The sequence below is a fragment of the Macrobrachium rosenbergii genome, chromosome 56 (genome assembly GCF_040412425.1).
Source record: "Macrobrachium rosenbergii isolate ZJJX-2024 chromosome 56, ASM4041242v1, whole genome shotgun sequence".
In the NCBI taxonomy this organism is placed as follows: Eukaryota; Metazoa; Arthropoda; class Malacostraca; order Decapoda; family Palaemonidae; genus Macrobrachium; species Macrobrachium rosenbergii.
In genome coordinates this window covers 111,947-137,754 of record NC_089796.1, presented here as the reverse complement: position 1 = coordinate 137,754, position 25,808 = coordinate 111,947, and the positions used below count along the sequence as shown (strand labels likewise).

Genomic DNA, 25,808 nt, shown 5'->3' with positions numbered 1-25,808 from the left:
AGGAAGAGATGAGTGAACAGGGTAGATGTGGAAACAGAGAGTTTCCAGTTGTAGAGGAAGATGGTGGTTGGGGTAGAAGTGGAAACAGAGGAGGTTTCAGTTGTGGAGGAGAAGGATGGTGGTTGGGAGTAGATGTACCAGAGGAAGCAGAGGTTTCAGTTGTGGAGGAAGAGGTGGTGAATTGGGGTGGATGTAGAAGCAGATGAGATTTCAGTTGTGGCGGAAGAGATGGTGGTTGGGGTAGATGTGGAAGCAGAGGAGGTTTCAGTTGTGGAGGAAGAGATGGTGGTTGGGGTTGAAGTGGAAACAGAGGAGGTTTCAGTTGTGGAGGAAGAGATGGTGGTTGGGGTAGATGGGGAAACAGGGGAGGTTTCAGTTGTGGAGGAAGAGATGGTGGTTGGGGTGGATGTAGAAGCAGATGAGATTTCAGTTGTGGAGGAAGAGATGGTGGTTGGGGTAGATGTGGAAACAGAGGAGGTTTCAGTTGTGGAGGAAGAGATGGTGGTTGGGGTAGATGTGGAAACAGAGGAGATTTCAGTTGTGGAGGAAGAGATGGTAGTTGGGGTAGATATGGAAACAGAGGAGGTTTCAGTTGTGGAGGAAGAGATGGTTGTTGGGGTAGATGTGGAAACAGAGGAGGTTTCAGTTGTGGAGGAAGAGATGGTGGTTGGGGTGGATGTAGAAGCAGATGAGATTTCAGTTGTGGAGGAAGAGATGGTGGTTGGGGTAGATGTGGAAACAGAGGAGGTTTCAGTTGTGGAGGAAAAGATGGTGGTTGGGGTGGATGTAGAATCAGATGAGATTTCAGTTGTGGCGGAAGAGATGGTGGTTGGGGTAGATGTGGAAGCAGAGGAGGTTTCAGTTGTGGAGGAAGAGGTGGTGGTTGGGGTGGATGTTGAAGCAGATGAGATTTCAGTTGGCAGGAGCGGTGAGTGGTTAAGGGTAGATGTAGGAAGCAGAGGAAGTTTCAGTTGTGGAGAAGAATAATATGGTTGTTGGGGTGGATGTAAAGAAGCAGATGAGATTTCAGTTGTGGAGGAGAGAGATGGTGGTTGGGGTAAAAAAAAGATGTGGAAGCAGAGGAGAGTTTCAGTTGTGGGAGAAGGTGGTGGTTGAGATTGGATGTAGAAGCAGATGAAGGAGTTTCAGTTGTGGAGGAAGAGGTGGTGGAACAGGGTAGATGTGGAAGCAGAGGAGGTTTCAGTTGTGGAGAAGCGGTGGTGGTTGGGGTAGATGTGGAAGCAGAGGAGGTTTCAGTTGTGGAGGAAGCGGTGGTGGTTGGGGTAGATGTGGAAGCAGAGGAGGTTTCAGTTGTGGAGGAAGAGGTGGTGTTTGGGGTAGATGTGGAAGCAGAGGAGGTTTCAGTTGTGGAGGAAGAGGTGGTGGTTGGTGTAGATGTGGAAGCAGAGGAGGTTTCAGTTGTGGAGGAAGCGGTGGTGGTTGGGGTAGATGTGGAAGCAGAGGAGGTTTCAGTTGTGGAGGAAGAGGAGGTGGTTGGGGTAGCTGTGGAAGCAGAGGAGGTTTCAGTTGTAGAGGAAGCGGTGGTGGTTGGGGTAGATGTGGAAGCAGAGGAGGTTTCAGTTGTGGAGGAAGCGGTGGTGGTTGGGGTATATGTGGAAGCAGAGGAGGTTTCAGTTGTGGAGGAAGCGGTGGTGGTTGGGGTAGATGTGGATGCAGAGGAGGTTTCAGTTGTGGAGGAAGCGGTGGTGGTTGGGGTAGATGTGGAAGCAGAGGAGGTTTCAGTTGTGGAGGAAGCGGTGGTGGTTGGGGTAGATGTGGAAGCAGAGGAGGTTTCAGTTGTGGAGGAGCGGTGGTGGTTAGGGTAGATGTGCACTGGAAACCAGGAGGTTCAGCTGGAGAGGAAGCGGTGGTGGTTGTTGGGGTAGATGTGGAAGCAGAGAGGTTTCAGTTGTGGAGGAAGCAGTGGTGGTGGGGTAGATGTGGAAGCAGAGGAGGTTTCAGTTGTGGAGAGCGGAGGTGGTGGATTGGGGTAGATGTGGAAGCAGAGGAGGCTTTTCAGTTGTGGAGGGAAGCGGTGGTGGTTGGGGGTAGATGTGGGCCTTGAGAGAAGGTTTTTCAGTTGTGGAGAAGCGGTGGTGGATTAGGTAGATGTGGAAGCAGAGGAGGTTTCAGTTGTGGAGGAAGAGGTGGTGGTTGGGGTAGATGTGGAAGCAGAGGAGGTTTCAGTTGTGGAGGAAGCGGTGGTGGTTGGGGTAGATGTGGAAGCAGAGGAGGTTTCAGTTGTGGAGGAAGCGGTGGTGGTTGGGGTAGATGTGGAAGCAGAGGAGGTTTCAGTTGTGGAGGAAGCGGTGGTGGTTGGGGTAGATGTGGAAGCAGAGGAGGTTTCAGTTGTGGAGAAGCGGTGGTGGATTTGAAGGATGGATGTGTGGAAGCAGAGGAGGTTTCAGTTGTGGAGGAAGCGGTGGTGGTTGGGGTAGATGTGGAAGCAGAGGAGGTTTCAGTTGTGGAGGAAGAGGTGGTGTTTGATGTAGATGTGGAAGCAGAGGAGGTTTCAGTTGTGGAGGAAGCGGTGGTGGTTGGGGTAGATGTGGAAGCAGAGGAGGTTTCAGTTGTGGAGGAAGAGGTGGTGGTTGGGGTAGCTGTGGAAGCAGAGGAGGTTTCAGTTGTGGAGGAAGAGATGGTGGTTGGGGTAGATGTGGAAACAGACGAGGTTTCAGTTGTGGAGGAAAGAAGATGGTTGTTGGGAGTAGCTGTGGAAGCAGAGGAGGTTTCAGTTGTGGAGAGGCGGTGGTGGTGGGGTAGATGTGGGAAGCAGAGGAGGTTTTCAGTTGTGGAGGCGGTGGTGGTTGGGAGTAGATGTGGAAGCAGAGGGGTTTCAGTTGATTGTGGAGGAAGAGGTGTGGTGTTGGGGTAGATGTGGAAGCAGAGGAGGGTTTCAGTTGTGGAGAAGCGGTGGTGGTTGGGGTAGATGTGGAAGCAGAGGAGGTTTCAGTTGTGGAGGAAGAGGTGGTGGTTGGGGTAGATGTGGAAGCAGAGGAGGTTTCAGTTGTGGAGGAAGCGGTGGTGGTTGGGGTAGATGTGGAAGCAGAGGAGGTTTCAGTTGTGGAGGAAGCGGTGGTGGTTGTGGTGGATGTGGAAACAGAGGAGGTTTCAGTTGTGGAGGAAGAGATGGTGGTTGGGGTAGATGTGGAAGCAGAGGTTTCCAGTTGTGGAGAAGAGATGGTGGTTAGGGTAGATGTTGGAAACAGAGGAGGTTTCAGTTGTGGAGGAAGAGATGGTGGTTGGGGTAGATGTGGAAACAGAGGAGGTTTCAGTTGTGGAGGAAGAGATGGTGGTTGGGGTAGATGTGGAAACAGAGGAGGTTTCAGTTGTGGAGGAAGAGATGGTAGTTGAGGTGGATGTGGAAGTAGGGAAGGTTTCAGTTGTGGAGGAAGAGTTGGTGGTTGGGGTGGATATAGAAGTAGAGGAGGTTTCAGTTGTGGAAGAAGAGGTTGTGGTTTGGGTGGATGTGGTAGTAGGAGAGGTTTCAGTTGTGAAGGAAGAGGTGGTGGTTGGGGTGGGCGTTGTAGTAGGGGAGGTTTCAGTTGTGGAGGAAGAGGTGGTGGTTGGGGTGGATGTTGCAGTAGAAGAGGTTTCAGTTGTGGAGGAAGAGGTGATGGTTTGGGAGGATGTGCTAGTAGGGGAGGTTTCCATTATGGAGGAAGAGGTGGTGGTTGGGGTGGATATGGTAGGATGGGAAGTTTCAGTTGTGGAGGAAGAGATGGTGGTTGGGGTGGATGTGTAAGTAGGGAAGATTTCAGTTGTGGACAAAGAGGTGGTGGTTTGGGTGGATGTGGTAGTAGGAGAGGTTTCAGTTGTGGAAGAAGAGATGGTGGTTGGGGTGTATGTGGAAGTAGTGGAGGTTTCAGTTGTGGAGGAAGAGGTGGTGATTGGGGTGGATGTGGAAGTAGAAGAGGTTTCAATTGTGGAGGAGGAGGTGGTGTTTGGGGTGGATGTGGAAGTAGAAGAGGTTTCAGTTGTGGAGGAAGAGGTGGTGGTTGGGGTGGATTTGGTAATGGTGGAGGTTTCAGTTGTGGAGGTAGGGGTGGTGGAAGAGAGGGTGGTTGCCGTAGATATGGAAGTAGAGGATGTTTCGGTTTGGAGGTGTTGGAAGAGGAAGAAATGGCGTTATGGGCATGTGTGTCGGGTGACGAATAAGTAGTAATAGGTGGAAATGTCGTAGAGTTCTTAATTTTCCCTTTAGAGGAATAGAAATCTCTAGTAGTAGGGGAAGTTGTTGGAGAGTCGGTAGATCCACTTGTGTGTGCATTGGAGGAGGAAATGTTGGTTGCATGTTTCGATGAGTGGACGCTGGAGTAAATTCCACTATTAGATGGATTTGTGTGGGAAAACACTTTAGTAGTAACAGTGGAGTAGTTCGAAGTAGTGATTGGAGTTGATGACCCTGGGAGGGAGGTCCCAGTTGTGGATGCTGTAGGTGTGGTTTCACTGGAAAAAGCAGGGGCTGTTAGGGATGCCATAGAGGGAGAAGTGACTCCAGGAGAGAATTCTGGTGAGAAGGTCTTACTTGTGGATTCAGTGGAGGGGAGAGACCAGTTGGTGAAAGTGAGTAACATTGAGGATGGGGTCTTTGCGATGCAGGAGGAACGAGGTTTGAGTGCCAGTATTATGACCAACATCTCTACCGTACAAGTCATCCAATTTCGCCTGGAATTGTTGAAGTTGTATAAATAGTGTTACTATGTATACATGAGGTTAGATAACACAGGAACGTGTATGTTGGATGTAAAAAATGTGATGAGGTAAGATATAAATATTTGATACATCCGCTCCACATGAAAGTTAAGATTATGCATATAAAAGTGAAGATAACAAAGTATATGTTAACAATGACCAAATCCTTGATTTTACCACCTGATTTTTTCCAAACTGTGATAGAAACAACATGATTATAGTAATAATAATGATAATGATAATAATAATAATAATGGTGAGCTCTCCCAAAGTGTTCTCAATATTCCTTATCTTTATTTTTTTCTGGTATAGGAAGGCTAAGTATAACTTTACCAAGAGGCATTGATAAAATAGTTCTTCTGGGGGCCAAAAGAGACAGGAACTGGTTTGGATATATTCTCTAAGCAACAAATGAAGGTAGACAATTTACAAAGGAAGCACTTGGTATGGCTGGTGTCATTAGTCAGGGCACATTGATGGACTACTGGATCAGCCCATGATAGTTTGGCCTTATTTCAGTAAAGACACAGACAAAATCTCTTGGAACACAGGACTTTGGCAGTTCATTGGGTTCATTGTACCAAAGCGGATACCAAATATCTGTGCAAGGAGTATGAAGGAAATGGACTTCTTTGACAGTATCAGACATGGGCTTCTCCTGCAGGATATAACAGGCCCCCCAGTATCCTTTTCCACTCTGTCACATTGCGTCATTGTTCTAAGCTCTTGAATACACTGGTAATCTGCTGCCTAGTGGATCTTGCACCGTGTTGGTGCACGTGATGAATATTATTAGCCCCTTCCTGGGCATGGCATGAGAAATCAGATGCTGCCCCACGGGCAGAATCTTTCCTGCCGTAAACAGGCATCTTTCTTTTGCCAAGAGATATACTTAATTCACTCCATTGTATATATACGTTTATCATTTTGACTGATAATTTGGTAGGCTTATTCAAGTCATTAAAGGAATTTTTAATTCCCCGGGTATGTTAAGTAAGATAACACCGCTGTCTGATGTTAATCATACTAACATCCTAATTTAATCTGCATTTCTGTCAGTTTGAAAAGGCATTGGAAAGCTTTATCCTCTTATCATCTTGCTCAGGCAAACAAACCAATCTTTTGCATCTTTGGCATGACAACAAAGCATTGTACTGTATCTCACAGGAACAGGCTTTTGACAAAGGATATTTAGACTTCTGCAAGGTACGTTTTCCCCAAAGTATGCAGTCATGGAATTTCTCTATACACAATCACTCACGCATGTTGGTCCCACATAATCAGACGCGGTAGCGAATAGATTGTTGCTTGTGCAGACTCGATTGCTAAGGATGGCATGAGCGTAGCATATCCCTCTCATTTCCGCTTTAGCTTGCCTTGTGAAGTTCCAGTGGCACAACATCCTCAGGGAGACTGTTCCACAGTCCAACGGTGTGACGAACAAAGATCCTCTGGGACTGAGAAGTTCGACAGCGAGGCAAAACATTTACTGCATATTGGTGCTTCTGCTGATCAGCGAATCTGGTTGCTCTCGGCAGGAAAAGGGGACCAGGGATCAATTGTGGATATGAAAGATTTCCATCAAAATACAACTTCTGAAAAAGTGATGAACAAGAGACCGTCCTTTGATGGTCCAAGTCACAACTGCTAATGTTAGGAAAAGAAACCTGCCAACCACGAACCACTCTGTCTGAAAGAGATAGAAATCTCTGGCAGAAGCAGACATCCACACCGGAGAACAGTATTCCAGTGAAGGAAGCACAAATGACCTAAAACAGGTTGCATTGATTTTATCACTGTTGCAAATCCCTTGTTCAGAGGAAGAACGGCTGAGTAGGTGCAAAGTTGTGGAGTAAGAAAATGAGTCGTGAATGAATGTGTAGTGTTTGATATTTGCAAATGATAGAGTACTGATTTTGGATAGTTGGGAGAAACTGCAAGCTAGTGAAAGAGTAAATGTAATGGAAGATGGTAGAAGGAAAGAAGAGACAAGTCAGAATAAGTGAAGCGGGGAAAACCGCTGGGTGTGTGCAAACGTTTGGGAAGTCTTGAAGTTTCTATGGAAGCTAAGGTAAGCTGGTATAAAGGGACTGTTGAGCCAACTCTCCTTTGTGGAAATGAAGTGTGATATTGAATGCTCATAAAAGAAACAAGGTTGAATCGATTGAGATGAACACTTTCGAGATGTTTTGGTCGTGTGTGGCTGACATGGAGGACGATCGGTTGATGAAAAGGGCGTGTATCTAATTCAGAGGCGTTAGGAGAGCGGGGAAGACCTAGAGAGCGTAGGATAGATGGAGTGAAAGAGGCCTTAGAATGGAAGGGCCTTGACCTTCAGGAAGTGTGCGACAGTATGAGATAAAAGTGAGTGATGCAGTTTGTGTGTGTGTATGTGAGGTAAGCCCTGATAATCGCTCTGCATAGTTGCATGATGTGAATAATGTTGATGTTGTGAAAGTATCCTGCACAACAGTGAAAAGTATGAATTTTGCATTGACTGTTGTGTCGTTTTTTTCCCTGGGGACATCCCGTAGAGAATCCACCATATTTAAATACTGATATGTCGCCTTTGTAACATAATCTGTATTTCCTTCAGAGATCCACTTAGAACTGCATTGGTAGAATGCAGTTCTCTGCTAATTCTCTTGCCGATAATGTGAAACTAACCGCAATCCTGCCACTGGAAAAGCTAAAAATATATAAAATTTGAAATATTTCTTGCACAGGTTATACATATTTATTTGATCAAATTTGTTCCTCTGGAAAATTAGTAGATTCTGACTGCTGACTGTCAGCATTAAAATTTCAGTTCATTGGATATCACACGCAAGAATACACATCATAGGCAATTTAGAAGACCTTGTAAGGCCTTTTAAGACCTTTTCAAATTTCGACCAAAACATTTAGGGTCCTGTCACTGTCCACTTTCGTATCTTGGACCTTGAAAGACCTTTTTCTGGACCAGAAACTCTCTAGGTTTCGACAAAACCCTTCGGGGTCTTGCAGTATCCACTTTCATATCTTGGACCTTGAAAGAACTTTCTGTGAATTAGAAACTCTCTAGGTTTCGACAAAACCTTTTAGGGCCTTTTACTGCTCGCTTTCCTATCTTGGACCTTGAAAGACCTTTCTCTGGACCAGGAACTCTAGGTTTCGACAACACCCTTTGGTGTCTTGCAGTGACCACTTTCATGTCTTGGACCTTGAAAGAGCTTTCTGTGGATCAGAAATTCTCTAGGTTACGACAAAACCTTTTGGGGCCTTTTACTGTTGACTTTCATATCTTGGACCTTGAAAGACCTTTCTCTAGACCAGGGACTCTCTAGGTTTCGACAAAACCCTTTGGGGTCTTTCAGTGTCCACTTTCGTATCTTGGATCCAATTTAACCAGACGATTTCTCCCGTAGTTACTTTTGTCACGAATCAATAAACAGCCCCACTGAGGGAGTGGCAAGTATGAGTACTTACATGATGCTGTGTCGACTTTTCCCTTCCCCTTGTTCGGGAAGTGAAGTCTGGCACTGAGGAATGGATATTTCAGAGCTGCGAAAGCCCTGAAACGTAGCCTGTCGCGGACTGGAAGGTGTCTCACGAAATGCAATGGTTTTGGGATGGTTAGGGGGTGGGGGGAAGGTGCTGTTTCTGCAGTGGCCCCTTATCTCTGTGATTTCCTCTAATCAGGTTTTACGATCCGGCATTGTAGCAAGTCGGATTTGCTTTTCCTCGCAATAGATTACTCGGGTTTAACGTGGCGATAAGTGCTGGCCTGACTTTGCTCATTTCCTTACTGGTTACCTGTTCAAATGTTGTGATTTCTCGACTTAAGGTCAATTGGAGACTCCGATTTCTGGTCTTGTGTTACAGTCTCCTCATTCTTTTGGAGACTCAAATTTTTAATTTCTGGCTTTGTAATTTAGTCTTCTGGTTCTGTTCTGTCATTATTTGTTCATTTAATTTTTTTCTTGTTTCATAACTGGTCTCCCCTCTCTGTATTTCCCGTTAGCTTCCGTTACTTCTTTCAAGTGAACACCACATCCTTTGGAAGCTTGCATTTCAAGTCAGTGGCCGGTGGGACGCTGGTTCCATAGGAATAGGGTACATCTTCTGAATAATAATAATAATAATAATAATAATAATAATAATAATAATAATATTTAGATAGAATATGTAATACATGACACATCCACCCTCCTCCTGCAAACCTGTTTGTCCACCCCAGGTGGGGCTGGGGTAGGTAAGGGATCGGGCGGGTAGGGGAGAAATGATATAACCACCCTCCTGCAAACCTGTTTGTCAGCCCTGGGTGGGGAGTGGGATAGGTAGGGGACCAGGAGGGCAGAGGAGACATGACAGGCAGCACCAGGTTCCAGCACAGCGTAGTGTTATATAAGAAAGCAAATTTGTACGAATGGTTTCCAGCATAAGCGTAGAATAGTTTGACTAAATGATTGTTCAGAAATTTTAGACTCCATTTAACTGCTTGTTTCCGACTCTTATCATTCAGAACCGAAGGGTGCGGAGGTCACGTCACAGCGACGGCAGAAATGGTCGAGAGTGAGAAGGTGTCTGTCTTCAGGGAAGGCCACTGTATTCAATCGGAGACCCCTTGAACTGCTTGTTTAATGTCAGATAAGTTTTGGGTTTTTTATTTTTATTAATTATTTTTCCATATATTACCAGAGTTCTTAGATACCGCTCGTATCTGCAAGTTATTATTGGTTTAAGCATAATAAAGTGCTAAGAAGTGTCGTTTTGGGTATTAATTCTCCTCCTCATTATTAAACCTGTTCATAAATATGTGCTATGGCTGTTCATGGTGTGGACGTCGTAACAGTAGCGCGTGCCATCAAGCTCGTAATAATGATAATAATAATAATAATAATAATAATAATAATATTAATAATAAAACAACTGCCATTTGAAATGAGAGAGACATTCAGTTCTCTGATATGACGACAAACAGTGTTTCATTTTTATATTTTTGATAGTATTTTTTCAGGTAATAAAAGCTTATGATGCTAATGACGATATCTACAATATAAACCCCCAAATATACTTTCTTGAAAATCTTCCTGACCGCGAAATTTGTTGTGTATCATGTCATCAAAAAAGTATTTTTTTTCTTTTACTTCAGGTTCTGTGTGGCCTCGGAAGAATATGCCATTCATTTTGCAATCAGAAACAAGGCGGGATTGCTCAGTAGGTCTTGAATGCAATTTACCATTATAAGGGATGGCCTGAATCAAGGTAAGATGCTTCTAATCCTTACCTTTGAGAATACCAAGGTATTTGTCCCCGTGCACTGTAGGCATTACTTTAAGGCTCTTCGCAACGTTCCTTCGGCCCCTAGATGTTTCAACCCCTTTCATTCCTTTTACTCGACCTCCGTTCATGTTGCCTTTCTTCCATCTTATTCCACCCTCTCCATTCGTAGTGCAACTGCGAGGTTTTCCTCTTGTTACACCTGTCAAACCTTTTTCTCATAATTTCCCTCTCAGCGCTTAATGACCTCATAGGTCCCAGCGCTTGGCCTTCGCCCTTAATTCCATGTTCCATTCCATTCCACCAAGGTATTTGTGTACAAATTACTAACAAGAGGAACATCGCAGTAGTCAAACCGTTTTCTTTTAATTTTTTTTATGTTTTTTATGTGTTATTTAAAATTATCAACCTGGTTTTTGAAATTTTAGTATAAGTAAAAAAAAAGTATTAATATATATATATATAGTCTCAAAGTAATCTCTGCCCTTATTTCTTGAATTTACTGCACTTCGTTGTTACCGTTTCTATGCTAACCTTTAGAAAGGAAACATCCATATACAGACATACTTTCTGGAGCCAATGTTCTCCGACAAATTGTAATTCATCTCCAAGAGACAAAAGACAACCAAGTCATTCAGATTAGAGAATGCAAAACGGAGCGTATCAGAGCACTTAGTACTTGTGATAGAGAGAATGACAAAACTCCATAACTGAGCTCTCATGAAATCAGGACACAACATTAGGCAGGCTGCTGCTACAGAAAGCAGTGTGTTTTCTAGCATCAGGTTTAATGCCATTTCTTTCAGTAGGAAATTTGCAAAATAGTTTTTGCGTGACAAAATGGATCAGCTTCGTTTGTTAGCTGAAACAAGCAAGCCCTTGTTACCCTGACCTGAGATTTATCTTGGCCACAACTAAACTGTCCAACAGTTTGCTTGAGTGCTGTTGTGGAAGCTACTGATCTCCAAATGTTCAAGCGAGGCGCAAATTCATTCTTGCACTCCGCTGCTGCAGACGTCCTCTTGAGTTTCAGGTGTACCTATTTTATTTTCTGTTCCCCCAAATTTATTTGTTGATCTTTTCCTATAACTTCTCTCTCTCTCTCTTTGCAGGCTGATTTTCCTTTCGAGCGCTCTTGTATTGTATAGTCTTACAGAGCCTCTTTACTCTGCCCATAAGGGTTTTCAGCTGAAGATTCTGAGAAAGAAAGCCGCTTCCATCGCTGTGGTGTGCTTCTGCTTCGTCAAGTCCCTTCTCTCTCAAGTCTTCCCTCGCGCAATCTCTCCAAGACCAAGGAAGAGATGGAGAGATGGTGTGAGGGAAGACTTGAGAGAGAGAAGAAAAGGGACTTGACAAAGCAGTAGCGCACCACAGAGGTGGATGGGAGCGGCTCAACCAAAACGGCGACCCCCTTGTAGAAACGGAACAAAGCTGAGATAATGATTTAGAGAGAGAGGCATTCTCTGTAATCAGTTAACACGAGACAGGCAGCAACTGTTCTGTAACTAACTAACTAATAATAAAACCAGACAGTACAGAATTTAAGTATAGGTCGTTTATCAGAACGCTTTTTACAACGCTCTAGTAAACCCCTGACAGTACAGTATTGAAGGATAGGTAGTTTATCAGAACGCTTTTTACAACGTTCTAGTACCAAATCGTAAAGGGATCAGATGGGTTTTGCCTGCAAGTCGTCGTAACTTGGTGGCGCAGGCTTCATGCAATTAGAAGCATGACACCCATCTCATCATTTCCCCTTTAGACCTTATAGAAGGATCGATATGCACGTCGCCAGATGGCATACTCATTTCCTCGAAATTGTGGGATGTCGATGTTTGGGAATTTTATGCAATTTTTATTCAGTACTGTCAAAGCATCTCATTTTTAACAAGAAATCCAGTGCAAATTAGATATTTGTACCACTGTCTAGTCATTACGGTCATAATTTTTCTATTTAAAGGGATATTAAGTGATGTGGGTCAGGGGACTAGAGTTAGGGTATGGGGACAAGTTGGTAATTCATGGTAAATGGCGTGACCAGTACTTTCATTCACCTCCAAAACCCCCTGATATGGGTATTTGGTCAAGACCTGTTGTCTCCTTTTAAGTGATTCAGTGTAAGGCAGAAATTCTGGTGGTAATTAGACATCACATTTTTATTTATGTATCCGTTTTTCTCATAACAGTACTGATCTCCTCATTCTGTATTTCCTGTTACCTTCTGTACTTTATGGGCTTGTTCAGTTTGAATAGGCTTCATCTTCTGATTGATAATAATAATAATAATAATAATAATATATATAATAACAATAATTGGGTAGAGATGAAGACAGCTACCGTGGCCTGGTATCCATCCGCCAGTCGCCGACCGAAATATTTACCACTTTTTTCAATTTTTTTTTTAATGTTTATATCTTTTGTTTATCTCAGTGGTAATCGCCGTCTTTCGCTCATGTTTCTAAGTTCATCCCCAAGGGGCTGGTACTGAACACAGTGCCCATTTTGCACGTAAACTGGTAGTTACCAGAGGGGCGCGGTAGTAGTCTTCAGTTACACTGTAATCGACAGCAATATTTTGTCGTCAAATGGACCCTGATCCAAGTTGGCTTGTAAGTAGTATCTTTGCCAACATACACTGCTGAGTTTGTCTCTCCCATTGACATTGAATTTATACTAAGTTTAGAGTCTATATTGCAGACATTGAATTTATACTACGTTTAGAATCTATGTTGCAGACATTGAATTTATACTGCGTTTAGAATCCATATTGCATTTAGGAAAATACAAAACCAAAGATGACTCACAGTTATTCCCAGAAATTGAAGAATTGACGATCTGCTCTTTAGAAGCTAAATGTTTTAGATACCAGTTAGTAAGTAAGGCTAGAAGTTTTCGATAGCAGGTATGGTTACAAGTGTTAGATACCTGATAGTTGGTGATATTAGAAGTTTTAGATACCAGGTAGCAGGTAAGGCTAGAAGTTTTAGATATCATTTAGCAAGTGAGGCAAGAAGTTTTAGATAATAGGTAAGGCTGCAAGTTTTAGATATAATTTAGCAGGCAAGGTAGCAGTTTTAGACACCATTTAGCAGGTAAGGCTGTAAGTTTTAGATACCATTTAGCAGGCAAGGCTAGCAGTTTTAGATACCATTTAGCCGGTAAGGCTGCAAGCTTTAGATACCATTTAGCAGGCAAGGCTATCAGTTTTAGATACCATTTAGTCGGTAAGGCTGTAAGTTTTAGATACCATTTAGCAGGTAAGGCAAGAACTTTTAGGTATTTAGCAGGTAAGGCTAGAAGTTTTAGATACCATTTACCAGGTGAGGCAAGAAGTTTTAGATACCATTTAGCAGGTAAGGCTAGAAGTTTTAGATGCCATTTAGCAGGTAAGGCTGTATCAGGTAAGGCTAGAAGTTTTAGATATCATTTACCAGGTGAGGCAAGAAGTTTTAGATACCATTTAGCAGGTAAGGCTAGACGTTTTAGATGCCATTTAGTAGATAAGGCTAGAAGTTTTAGCTACCATTTAACAGGTAAGGCTAGAAGTTTTAGATATCATTTAGCAGGTGAAGCTAGAAGTTTTAGATACCATTTACCAAGTAAAGCTACCGCACTGAATGATCTTTTGCTTGGTTATTGTTTTTCTGTTAATTAAGGGCCCTGGTTTCTGAAGAAGCAAAGAAGCTTTCTGAAGGAGAGAAGAAGAGTGTATTTATGTTGGAGAAATCTCCTATGAGTTGGATTTAAGAGACTTTAGATCCCATCGCTCGGTAAGTGACCAATTTCGCCACAGATGTTTATCAATAACTGGTGATTTCTGACACAGAATTGTCACAGACTCCAGTACAGTAACTGTCACCAATCCGAGAGACTTAATCTGTAATGGCCGACTTGACCAAATCGGGACCAACGGGGTTTTTGTGGATTCAGAATTAAAAATGTTTTGGATTTGCAGTAGTTTGTTAAGGATTATCCCCGTGGTAACTTCAATACTTTATATATATATAAAAAAGCGGTAGAACTAACATAAGAGAAATTACTCCATCTTAAGTTTTAATAACCAGTTTCCCGAGGCGTTAGTATCAGAGAGCAAGCGGCCTTTACACATTTCCAGCCCACCGACACTTGTGTAAAACATATATACAGTTAATTTTTTACAAGTTTAATATCATGCAAACATTCTGCATACAATTTCGTCCATCCAGTAGAAAGATATCTGTTGATTTTGAAATAAATAAAAGTACGGAGCATATCGTACCAAGTGCTTCTCTTTGAGATGCACGCTACCATGGACTTGGGGAAATAGTTAAAATAAATGTATTACTGAAGCTTATTTCAAGGATATCGTATTACAAAGTGTTCTTTAGCATTAGGCTACTGAGCATAAATAATTATGTCAAAATTTGGTATAGTACAACGCTACTGAATGAAAAGGCTTTTAAGCTGATGTGCCCTTCTCGTCCACATTGATTGCAACTAGGACTTCTCAGTGAGTATCTCCCGGGTTAAGAAATCCCCCCCCCCTCCCCCTGCCCCCTTCCTCCGAATTGATTCGACTCTTGTGGTTTTGGCGTAGATAAAAGCTTAGTATCTGTTCTTATCAGCTTAATGTATGATACGATCAACCTGTAGCGGAAAACACCGTCATAAATTTTAAAAAGGATTAAAACTGTAAGAAGCTTTTCTTTGAGTCATCTAATGTAGAGCCCTTTGCAGCACAGAGCATATATTATGAAGATAAAATGGCCCATAAAACACTATTTGAAGTTGCAGCCATATATTTCGAACACTTCCTTCTGTGGCCCTGTGAGTGTGTTCTATGCTTGAAATAATCAAAACACATGAAATGTATTTATATATGCTGTTTAATCTTCCCCTATATATATATAATACACACACACATATATATATATATATATATATATATATATATATATATATATATATATATATATATATATATATATATATATATATATATATATATATATATATATATATATATATATATATATACACAGCCTCCAACGCTTTGTGCTCCAAAGGGCCTTCTACATTCGAAACTTACAGTCGTATTCCATTTTAAAATTTATGATGATGTTTTGTTCGGCGTGGGGATCGTGTAAGACATTATTAAGCTGGTAAGAACAAACATTAATAGATCCTACAATTCGATATTGGCGCGTCAGCTTAAAGGCTTTGCCATTCAGTGACGTTGTATATTAACCAAAATATCGACATAATCATAAGTAATCCAATACTGAAGTGAATTTTGTAATAAAACACTCCTGAAGTAAGCTTCACTAATGCATTTATTTTACTTAATTCTCAGAGTCCATAGTAAAATGTACCTCAAATACAGCCACTTGCAATGTGCTCCTTACTTTTATAGATGTGGAATAGTTTGCCCACCGCATTTGTGGAATCTGCTGATCTCTAGATATTCAGGCGAGGAGCAAACTCATTCCTGCTCTTTCCTGACGCCTCCTGAATTTCAGATGTATCGGTTTTATTCTTTATTCTCTTATTTATCCTTCGAAGGGGATTGGTGCCGTCAGCGCACCGCATGTCCCTGCGGCCCGTAGCCGCAACCCCTTTCATTCCTTTTATTGTGCCTCCATTCATATTCTCTGTCTTCTATCTTACTTTCCACCCTCTCCTAACAATTAATTCATAATGCAGCTGCGAGGTTTTCCTCCTGTTGCACCTTTCACTCCTTTTTACTCTGTTTCCGTTCCAGCGCTGAATGACTTCATCGTAGGCTGCAGCGATTGGTCTTTGGCCTAAATTCTATATTGTATCTATCCTCTGTCTAATATATATCTAATCATCACCTTTTCCCATGACTTGTTTCTCTTTACAGGATGATTTCTCTCTGGAGCCCTCGTGGGTTTATATAATGTCATTTGACTATCCATTAGGGTTTTCAGCTGAAGATTTAAAGAAAGAAAGAAGGGGTTATTGCGTGGCAGTGTATGGAATTCTAAAATCTACTCCTGATAGGTCTGTTAATTACGTAACAGTTATGAAGACGAGCACATATTTTAATTTATCTGTAAGTAAACATTGAGAGGGGAAACTTTATGTTATTGCGTGTGGCTTACTTTTCCAATATATATGAATCACGTACAAAAGTGATAATAATCATATATATATATATATATATATATATATATATATATATATATATATATATATATATATATATATATATATATTACCACAGGTGAAAAATAAGAAACAGGGTGTAGGTCTGACCGGTTTCGACTTTATTTCAAGCCATTGACGAAGGACTGATACAGAGTGTGAGAAGTCACAAATATATATACTACAAAACAGTACTGACGAACATACACAACCGTTAGAGGCTCCATATCCCCACTCAGGCCGGTGTCGAGGTAGGAGTGGCCTTTAAAACTCATTTGGCTAAAAATCACAATAGACTCTCAGGGTACATTGCTGATAAACAGACCATACCCCACCTCAGATCCACACCTGACAGGTGTCATGGAGGCGGAGTTTGGAAACTCATTAACATTACTACCCTCGTACTGTGTTTACAAATATGATAATCCTATTTTCATACATCTCTACTGCCTACCTTAAAGTTTAAACAATTTACAAATTTCTTTTGATATTAAAGGATCAAGTTTATACATCCCTTGACTGATATTCATATTATGGTTGTAACTTTCTTTTATGAAGCTAGATTCAATGATGTTCCTTTCCAGTGCATTATTAGAATATACAATCCTTTTGCCCCTTCCCAGTTGATAGCATGATTGTTCTCACTAACATGTACAAATATACCACTGTTCCCTTGTGCATATCTCACACATTTCTTATGTTGTTCAATTCTTTTTCCAGTGCTTTCCCGGTTTGGCCAATATAAAAGTTGTCACAAGACTTACACGGAATTTTATATACACACCCTTTAATATTGTCTGGGAGTTCTTGATAAGACCATTTTCATTGTTGTATTGTTCTTAAATGCGACATTAACACCAAAATTCTTAAGAAGATGAGGATAATCTTTCATACTATTATTATAAGGCAGAACAAGCAAATTTTTTTGTGTTGTAAGGTTCTTTCTGGTTTTGATACATAGTCTTTTTGCCCTTCAAATGCACTGTTTAATACACTATCAGGATATTTCAATTTTTGCCTGCATTCCTAATCTTATCTATTTCATCATCAATATATTCAGGGCTACATACCCGTAATGCTCTTAAAAACATAGATGAAAACACTGACTCTTTAACCTTATTGCTTTGTCCAGAATAGAAATGCACATAGGAAGAAATGTTAGTGGGTTTTCTATACACACTATATTTAAACCCACTACTATTTCTTCGTATGAGGACATCCAGAAACAGTAAGCACCCATCATTTTCCATTTCCATCGTGAATTTAATTGATGGTACTAATTGATTTAACTTAGCAAAAAAGTTTTTACATCTTGGTTTCCTGGCCATACACAAATTATGTCGTCAACATACCTAAACCATGTTACATTACGTGGGATTATGTTGTTTAATATCTTCTTTTCAAAAATTCCATATATAAGTTACTTAACACTGGGGATAGAGGGTTTCCCATTGCCATACCAAAATTTTGTGAGTAAAATTTACCATTAAATTCAAATTTACAATCTTTTACACATAATTTAATCAGTTCAATTAAAGTACTTTTAGAAAATGGGATATCCAGCTGTGTGTTCACTGACAATTCAGATAAAAACGCCATCAGATCATCTATTGGCACCTTTGTGAATAGTGATACAACATCAAAACTTACAAGCCTGGATTCACGATTAATCTCTACACTATTCAGTTTATTTATCAGGTCCCCATTATTCTTGATATTTGCATTTGAGATGGTACCTACTAATGGGTTGAGAATATCTACTAAGTACTTCGCTAGCTTGTATGATGCGGAACCAACTGAACTGATAATTGGCCTGGCAGGAAAGTTTGCTTTGTGAGTTTTTATTGTACCATACATGTATGGTAGCGATGGAGAGGTCACACAACTTCTTTATAAGGCTTTCGTTACCTTTTAACAGGTTTTTCACTTTCTTATTGAAACCACTATTCACATTGTCTATCGGGATCTTATTTAATTCTTTATATGTGTTATCATCACCTAAAAGATTTTGCATTTTTTATATATTCACTTTTATTTAAAATTACAAGGGCGCCTGATTTATCTGCTTTTGTCAAGTGTATATTTTTATCTTTTTCAGTTCATTAATAGCAACCATAAATCTTTTGGGGACGTTTGTGGTGTCTGATTTTTTCATACTTCCATATATCACTCCTTAACCATGTTCACTTCTTCATTCGTTAAATCACTATATTTTCCAAATTACACAGTCCTTTAGTTATTTCACACTGTTCCTTCCGCCAGGAGATAAAGCAAAGTTTAAACCGTAGCCTAAGGCACTAGTTACATTTCTATCCAGCTGTTTGTTTGATAAGTTGACGACACATTCATGATTGGCGTTGTTGGTCCAAGGGCTTCTTTCAATCAACAGTTTCATTTTATTATCATGTTTCCGTTTCAGTTTCCGATACACTTGACAAAAGCAGATAAATCAGGCGCCCTTGTAATTTTAAATAAAAGTGAATATATAGAAAAAATGCAAAATCTTTTAGGTGATGATAACACATATAAAGAATTAAATAAGAACCCGATAGACAATGTGAATAGTGGTTTCAATAAGAAAGTGAAAAACCTGTTAAAAGGTAACGAAAGCCTTATAAAGAAGTTGTGTGACCTCTCCATCGCTACCATACATGTATGGTACAATAAAAACTCACAAAGCAAACTTTCCTGCCAGGCCAATTATCAGTTCAGTTGGTTCCGCATCATACAAGCTAGCGAAGTACTTAGTAGATATTCTCAACCCATTAGTAGGTACCATCTCAAATGCAAATATCAAGAATAATGGGGACCTGATAAATAAACTGAATAGTGTAGAGATTAATAGTGAATCCAGGCTTGTAAGTTTTGATGTTGTATCACTATTCACAAAGGTGCCAATAGATGATCTGATGGCGTTTTTATCTGAATTGTTAGAGAACACACAGCTGGATATCCCATTTTCTAAAAGTACTTTAATTGAACTGATTAAATTATGTGTAAAAGATTGTAAATTTGAATTTAATGGTAAATTTTACTCACAAAATTTTGGTATGGCAATGGGAAACCTCTATCCCCAGTGTTAAGTAACTTATATATGGAATTTTTGAAAAGAAGATATTAAACAACATAATCCCACGTAATGTAACATGGTTTAGGTATGTTGACGACATAATTTGTGTATGGCCAGGGAACCAAGATGTAAAAACTTTTTGCTAAGTTAAATCAATTAGTACCATCAATTAAATTCACGATGGAAATGGAAAATGATGGGTGCTTACTGTTTCTGGATGTCCTCATACGAAGAAATAGTAGTGGGTTTAAATATAGTGTGTATAGAAAACCCACTAACATTTCTTCCTATGTGCATTTCTATTCTGGACAAAGCAATAAGGTTAAAGAGTCAGTGTTTTCATCTATGTTTTTAAGAGCATTACGGGTATGTAGCCCTGAATATATTGATGATGAAATAGATAAGATTAGGAATGCAGGCAAAAATTGAAATATCCTGATAGTGTATTAAACAGTGCATTTGAAGCGGCAAAAAGACTATGTATCAAAACCAGAAAGAACCTTACAACACAAAAAATTTGCTTGTTCTGCCTTATAATAATAGTATGAAAGATATCCTCATCTTCTTAAGAATTTTGGTGTTAATGTCGCATTTAAGAACAATACAACAATGAAAATGTCTTATCAAGAACTCCCCAGACAATATTAAAGGGTGTTTATATAAAATTCCGTGTAAGTCTTGTGACAACTTTTATATTGGCCAAACCGGGAAAGCACTGGAAAAAGAATTGAACAACATAAGAAATGTGTGAGATATGCACAAGGAACAGTGGTATATTTGTACATGTTAGTGAGAACAATCATGCTATCAACTGGGAAGGGGCAAAAGGATTGTATATTCTAATAATGCACTGAAAGGAACATCATTGAATCTAGCTTCATAAAAGAAAGTTACAACCATAATATGAATATCAGTCAAGGGATGTATAAACTTGATCCTTTAATATCAAAAGAAATTTGTAAATTGTTTAAACTTTAAGGTAGGCAGTAGAGATGTATGAAAATAGGATTATCATATTTGTAAACACAGTACGAGGGTAGTAATGTTAATGAGTTTCCAAACTCCGCCTCCATGACACCTGTCAGGTGTGGATCTGAGGTGGGGTATGGTCTGTTTATCAGCAATGTCCCCTGAGAGTCTATTGTGATTTTTAGCCAAATGAGTTTTAAAGGCCACTCCTACCTCGACACCGGCCTGAGTGGGGATATGGAGCCTCTAACGGTTGTGTATGTTCGTCAGTACTGTTCTTGTAGTATATATATTTGTGACTTCTCACACTCTGTATCAGTCCTTCGTCAATGGCTTTGAAATAAAGTCGAAACCGGTCAGGACCTACACCCCTGTTTCTTATTTTTCACCTGTGGTAATGTGTGATATATATATATATATATATATATATATATATATATATATATATATATATATATATATATATATATATATATATATATATATATATATATATATATATATATATATATATATATATATCGTGTGCGTGTTGGAAGAAGCAGTACTTACTGAATATTGCATTTACCGTTTGACAACCGAAAATCGAGTGAGCTGAGAAAATTTGCAAATTATATATTTCTTATGGTATTTTTTCAAGTCGGGCTATTGTAATAAGTAGCTTTTGCTTCGAATGCTGTAATTACCCCTTGACAACAGACGGTAGAGTGAAACGAGAAATTAGAGTATTTGCAAAATATAAAGTGTATATATTTTTTCATGGCATTATATGAAAGGACGAATAAAAGCTCAGACATTATGTTGTTATTGGCAAAATAAATAAAATCTGAGACAATGGTTTTTTGTTTTTTAGGAAAAGAAATGAAAGCTTTTAGACATTGTTCATGGTCTTTCCCTCCCCCCAAATGTTTATTTACATATGAACGGCTGATCTAGGGACAGCCTTCGCCCCACTGGTGTAATTAACGAAAATTGCATCTTATGCCGTATTTCAGAGTTAAAATTTTATAATATTTAATCAATAAAAAAATAAAAGGTTAGATAACGTCTTCGTCAACATTGCTCTCGTTGCTTTCCCGCCAAATGTTTGTTTACATTAGAACAGCTGATCTCCAAAGATCGCAGTTTCCCCGCTGGTGTTAATAAGCAAACATTGCATATTGTACTGTATATCAAAGCTAATTTTTAATAGTATTTAATAAATGAAGAGAGAAATAATATGTTCAACAACGTCTTTGCCAACATTGCTCATGTTGCTTTCCCGCCAAATGTTTGTTTACATTTGAACAGCTGAGCTGATCGAAAGATCGCCTGCGCCCCTCTCGTCCGGACGCCCGTGGGTTCCTCCTTCTGCCGTAGTTCTCTATTTCAGAGTGTAAATTTCATTTTGATTCCCATCAAATACTATATAAAGCCTTCTGTGATCCGAAGAGAGTCCAAAATGGTCCTTTCGGAGAGGATTCGGAGGAAAATGATGGGCCAGCAACCCGTCAAGCGGTTCTCTTGGATCGGCGATCCTGCCGGGTCTACGAACAAGGACAGGAAACATAAAGATAAAGAGTATTATAAGTAAGTATTAGTCGGTTGCTATCAGGTTCAGGTAATTATGAGTAAAATATCAATGTGGCGGACAATTTTTAATGTTTTTCCTTTTAGGCCGACGTAGAGAGCCTTGTTATGATTGGCAGACGTACTCGTAGGCATACTAGGTCCGGACCGATGTATTTATAATTTAGGATCAGCATTTAGATATTTATGAGTAATGGTAATTGACAGACAGTTTTTAATGTGTTTTATGTCGAAGCTGGCGCTGAAATTTGGTATGGTTGGCTGACATAGGCCTCGCTAGCAGGACGTGGTCAAGGCTACCTTCCCCATAGTTGGGTAGAGTAGTTTATGCCTGGCCTATTTCATAGACATTACCTAATAGTGTAGAGCTACTTTAATTCCTTGGTGGTAAAAGTGAAGGCTACTTCCGCGCCCATCGGGTTTGGCAATTACCCGTTTATGTGCAAAATGTGCGCTGGTTTTGGTACCAGACCCTAGGGGATGAGTTTAAAATAATTGTAAACAAAATTCTGTAAGTATAAAAAACATAAGCTAAAAGGGCAGGAGGCTTAAATATTCCAGTCGGTGACTGGCAAAAACCAGGCCGTGGTCGTAGTCTTCAGTTTTACCTCCTTGCCAAATACATAAGCCATAGGCCTATGGATTATATGTGTTTTATGCATTTCGGCCAGGCCTATTTGCCGTGATATTGCAGACCACTTGTTTTTGAAAGTTTCATTTGGTTTTAGTGTAGTGGTTTTGGGAAAATCACAGTGATAAACCAGAGTTCTGATGGAGGAACCAAAAAATGAAGTATTTGTATCAGCAAGAGTGGCCGGAAATACTTAAAACCCAAGATAAGCAACTGGAAAAACACAATGTTTATCTCTTTTGTCCTAAACATTTACAAAACCTGTTATAATAAAGGATGCAGCTGTTGCCAGAAAGGGATGCATCCAAATCTAACATAGGGTATCAGATCTTTCCCAACCTTGGGGCAACCTAACCTGACTCAAGTCTCCTTCGAGTTGTAACATAAGATACAGAGATAAATTCTCTCGCCTTGCTAACCTAGCCTAGGGCTTTATGTCCTTGATTTGTTTAGGGTTATCCACAGTAACAGTCTTCCTCCCCTTCTCCCTTCCCTTCCTCCCCTTCCTCCCCAAGTCTTTTATCATAATCCCACCTCAACCACCCTTCTTAACTGAGTCCCAGATGCTGAAGGAAAAAGTGTTTGATGACAGCATGTTGGGCGGGAGGGGTCCCCTCTCTTGCCCCACCTACCAACAGTTAACTACCTTGTCTCCCAGTTTCGACATTCAATTCCACCTTGTGCTGAGGAATACTCCTACAGGAAAGGCTCTGGTTTTTATGCCAAGGAAAAATATCAGTTTGTTTAAAAAAATTTTATATTTACACATATTGATATTTATATAGTACATTTAGGCTATTCATTATGAGTGGAGTACCTGTTAGTGTGTAACGATATTATCTTTCAGGGGTTTTTGTATGGCTGGAGTTAGCTTCCGTGTTGGGGACTGCGTGTTTGTACAGAATGAGGATTCTTCAAACCCTTACGACACAGAAGAATGCGACATAGCAAGAATTCTCAAGTGTTATGACAGCGGTATGCACCTTTTCTAAAATTTTAAAATTTTTTTAAATAACCGATGTAAAGTATTTGATTTCCAAATATAAGAGTTGTTCACGCATGTAGATTTAATAAATTGGTATTTGTTGATGAAAATTGTAAGGTGAGAAACTTTGAAATAAGTATTATATATATAAAATGTTTCAGGTGAACGAAGAGATAATAGAAGAGCCACTGTGAAGTGGTACTCTCGCATGAACGTTGTGAACTTGAGAGAGCGCAAGAAAGTCTCTGAAGGTACTGTACTTTATTTACGTTTGTTTTTTAGGTGTCTTTTTGGTAATGCCTTCGCTCACAGTGACAGGGTGGTACCTGTAATGTACAAACACTACCCTACATGCGAACGAGTTACGTTATGAACAGCCATTCGTATCTTGAATTATCCGTAAGTTGGTCTTCATGCCTATATAAGTAGTGTGGTATAAAGTCAGTACAGTACTACACATTTTTTCATCCTAAAACTCAATACAGTACTGTACACTGTACATACAGAACTGTATTTTATGGAGTACAGTACTGCATTGATATAAATGATGCATAAAACCCAAATAAATTATGATGATAATAGTTTTTCTTACTGAACACAATTTTAATTTATAATCTCGTTTATTCATATCTCTGAATGTTCGTAAGTAGTGTAGTGTCTGTAGCTCTGTCCATTTTAAGAATACAAGCAGTCGCTCTCCCATTGACACCACCAATCTGTGCTTCGTTGTCTACCTGTCTTGAATTTATCCTCTGCTTTTTTAGGAGAAAAGAGAGACATGGTGTCTGTTCCTTGTGAGGGCTTAAGATGCTGTGGAAATTTTAATGAAAATGGATCATGAGGGTCATTTTCAGACCTCATCTCGTCTTCATGTAGACCCCAGTTAGTCATAGGGATTTTCCTGGCCATAAACCTGTGTTTTCAATTGTCTTTTTCATTGGTTTTTTAGAGTGTGTTTACTGTATGGTAATGATCGCATGCAGTATAGATGTTTTAAGAGCAATATTTAGTGTGTACAGATACAAATCATTGTTAGCGTGAACTCAGGATTTAGTTGCACTTGTTTGAAAATTTTGTTACAAATATCTAGCTGCTATTGGTTGTGGACAGTTTATGGAAAAGTGCTTCATTTTTTCAGGTATCCCTCGCATTGCAACCGACATAGAAGTCGTCAGAGAAGAACGTTCTTTTGAAACTGACATTGATGTAGAGAGTGTTCACAGCATGTGTTGTGTAAGTATAGGACATATGCCCATGTAATCTACTGCATAGTCCTTTTAATGTATTTTCACTGTGGCATTACATTAAGCTACAAAAACCAACAATTGTGCAAGGTACCTGAATATTGTAAAAACTGCAGAATGCTTACTTATATAAATGCAGGTTATCTCTGTTTGTCACCTGTCATGTTGGTGGTAATGAACTAGAGTGTTTTTAAGACTGCAGTGCTTGTGATTTGCTTCAACAAACACATTTTTTCTTTTTAACAATCCTGTGAGAACAATCCTTATACTGACTGTTCAGAGATGAGACAATGCAGAAATTAGATTTACGGGAAGGAACTTGGACAATAGTCACATTATTAGCAGAGCACCAGGTGATATTTTTGACAATAATTGTGCTATCCATAACATTTGGATACTCATCTGAAAAAAGACTGAAGCCTTTTGTTGCGTGAAATCTTTGCACTAGATGTTGCAGTATGGGTAGAATGGGAGATTTGTGTTTTTGACTGTAAATGCCTTATGCTTTGTGTTTTTTACTTATTGTTAATGTTTGAAAATATATCAGGTATTTTCCACAGAGTTTATTTTATTCTCGGAAGAATACAAGTGGAAACTTTTCATTGCAAGGTTGAGGAAGCACTGTCTTCAACTGATCCGTTTAGTGTGAGGAGACCAGCAGGTGTTTTAGGACCACTGTATGTCTGCAGGTTCAGTTACGAGGGAAAGAAGCCCAAACTCTTCCCGTTTGAGTGTGAGGAGGATTTATACAACTTTCCAAGTGAAAGGTGAGCAAGTTTTATGTGCAAAAGATAGTGAAGTTTACTTGATAAATATGTACCATGGAATTTAGATTGTAATGTGTAAGTTCTTATTCACAATAACTAAATACTGTAAAGGTGGTCTTCTACACACACACACACACACACACTTTCAAAGATACAAACTTTCTTGTCTGCATGATATATGGGATTTATAAACTTTATGGGATATATAAAACTTATTTCATGTATTTCATTGCCACTTTTTCAAGGAAAGAGTAATGAATGTTGTTTATTATGAACTTTATTTATAAAGATCAAATCGTCAAGATAGAAAGCTTTATTACTGCACAGTCCTGTAGGACATGGGCCAACTATAATGTTGGATGCCCAGGATAACTTTGTTATTTTACTCAGATTGTTTATTATTTTTAGCACAATTTCCTTGTATCATTTCTGTTACCCAGGTAACCTCATATAGCTAAGTATTGACATG

At 39.8% G+C, this 25,808-nt stretch overlaps 3 protein-coding genes across 4 annotated transcripts in view; all 3 read left to right on the top strand.

Moving 5' to 3' along the window:
* Nucleotides 1-228: 228 nt before the first annotated feature.
* LOC136836622 (SUMOylated effector protein AmpA-like) lies at nt 229-2,875 on the top strand. Its single transcript, XM_067101086.1, has 3 exons — nt 229-928; nt 1,129-1,688; nt 2,378-2,875. The coding sequence occupies exons 1-3, from the start codon at nt 229-231 to the stop codon at nt 2,873-2,875; spliced, it is 1,758 nt and encodes a 585-aa protein (XP_066957187.1).
* A 321-nt stretch (nt 2,876-3,196) lies between these two features.
* On the top strand, nt 3,197-3,745 carry LOC136836621 (SUMOylated effector protein AmpA-like). The gene has a single exon (XM_067101085.1). The coding sequence runs from the start codon at nt 3,197-3,199 to the stop codon at nt 3,743-3,745; it is 549 nt and encodes a 182-aa protein (XP_066957186.1).
* A 6,088-nt stretch (nt 3,746-9,833) lies between these two features.
* Nucleotides 9,834-25,808, top strand: part of Orc1 (origin recognition complex subunit 1) — a 26,667-nt gene continuing 10,692 nt past the window's right edge. Inside the window, exons 1-5 of one of the 2 annotated variants that reach the window (XM_067101044.1) lie at nt 9,834-9,942; nt 23,191-23,318; nt 23,490-23,579; nt 24,467-24,561; nt 25,182-25,339. In XM_067101044.1, the coding sequence (XP_066957145.1) occupies nt 23,201-23,318; nt 23,490-23,579; nt 24,467-24,561; nt 25,182-25,339 (461 nt within the window). In that variant the 5' untranslated portion in view covers nt 9,834-9,942; nt 23,191-23,200. Of the gene's footprint in view, nt 9,943-21,232; nt 21,713-23,190; nt 23,319-23,489; nt 23,580-24,466; nt 24,562-25,181; nt 25,340-25,808 lie in introns of those variants that run through there. The other variant, XM_067101043.1, reaches the window with a different exon arrangement.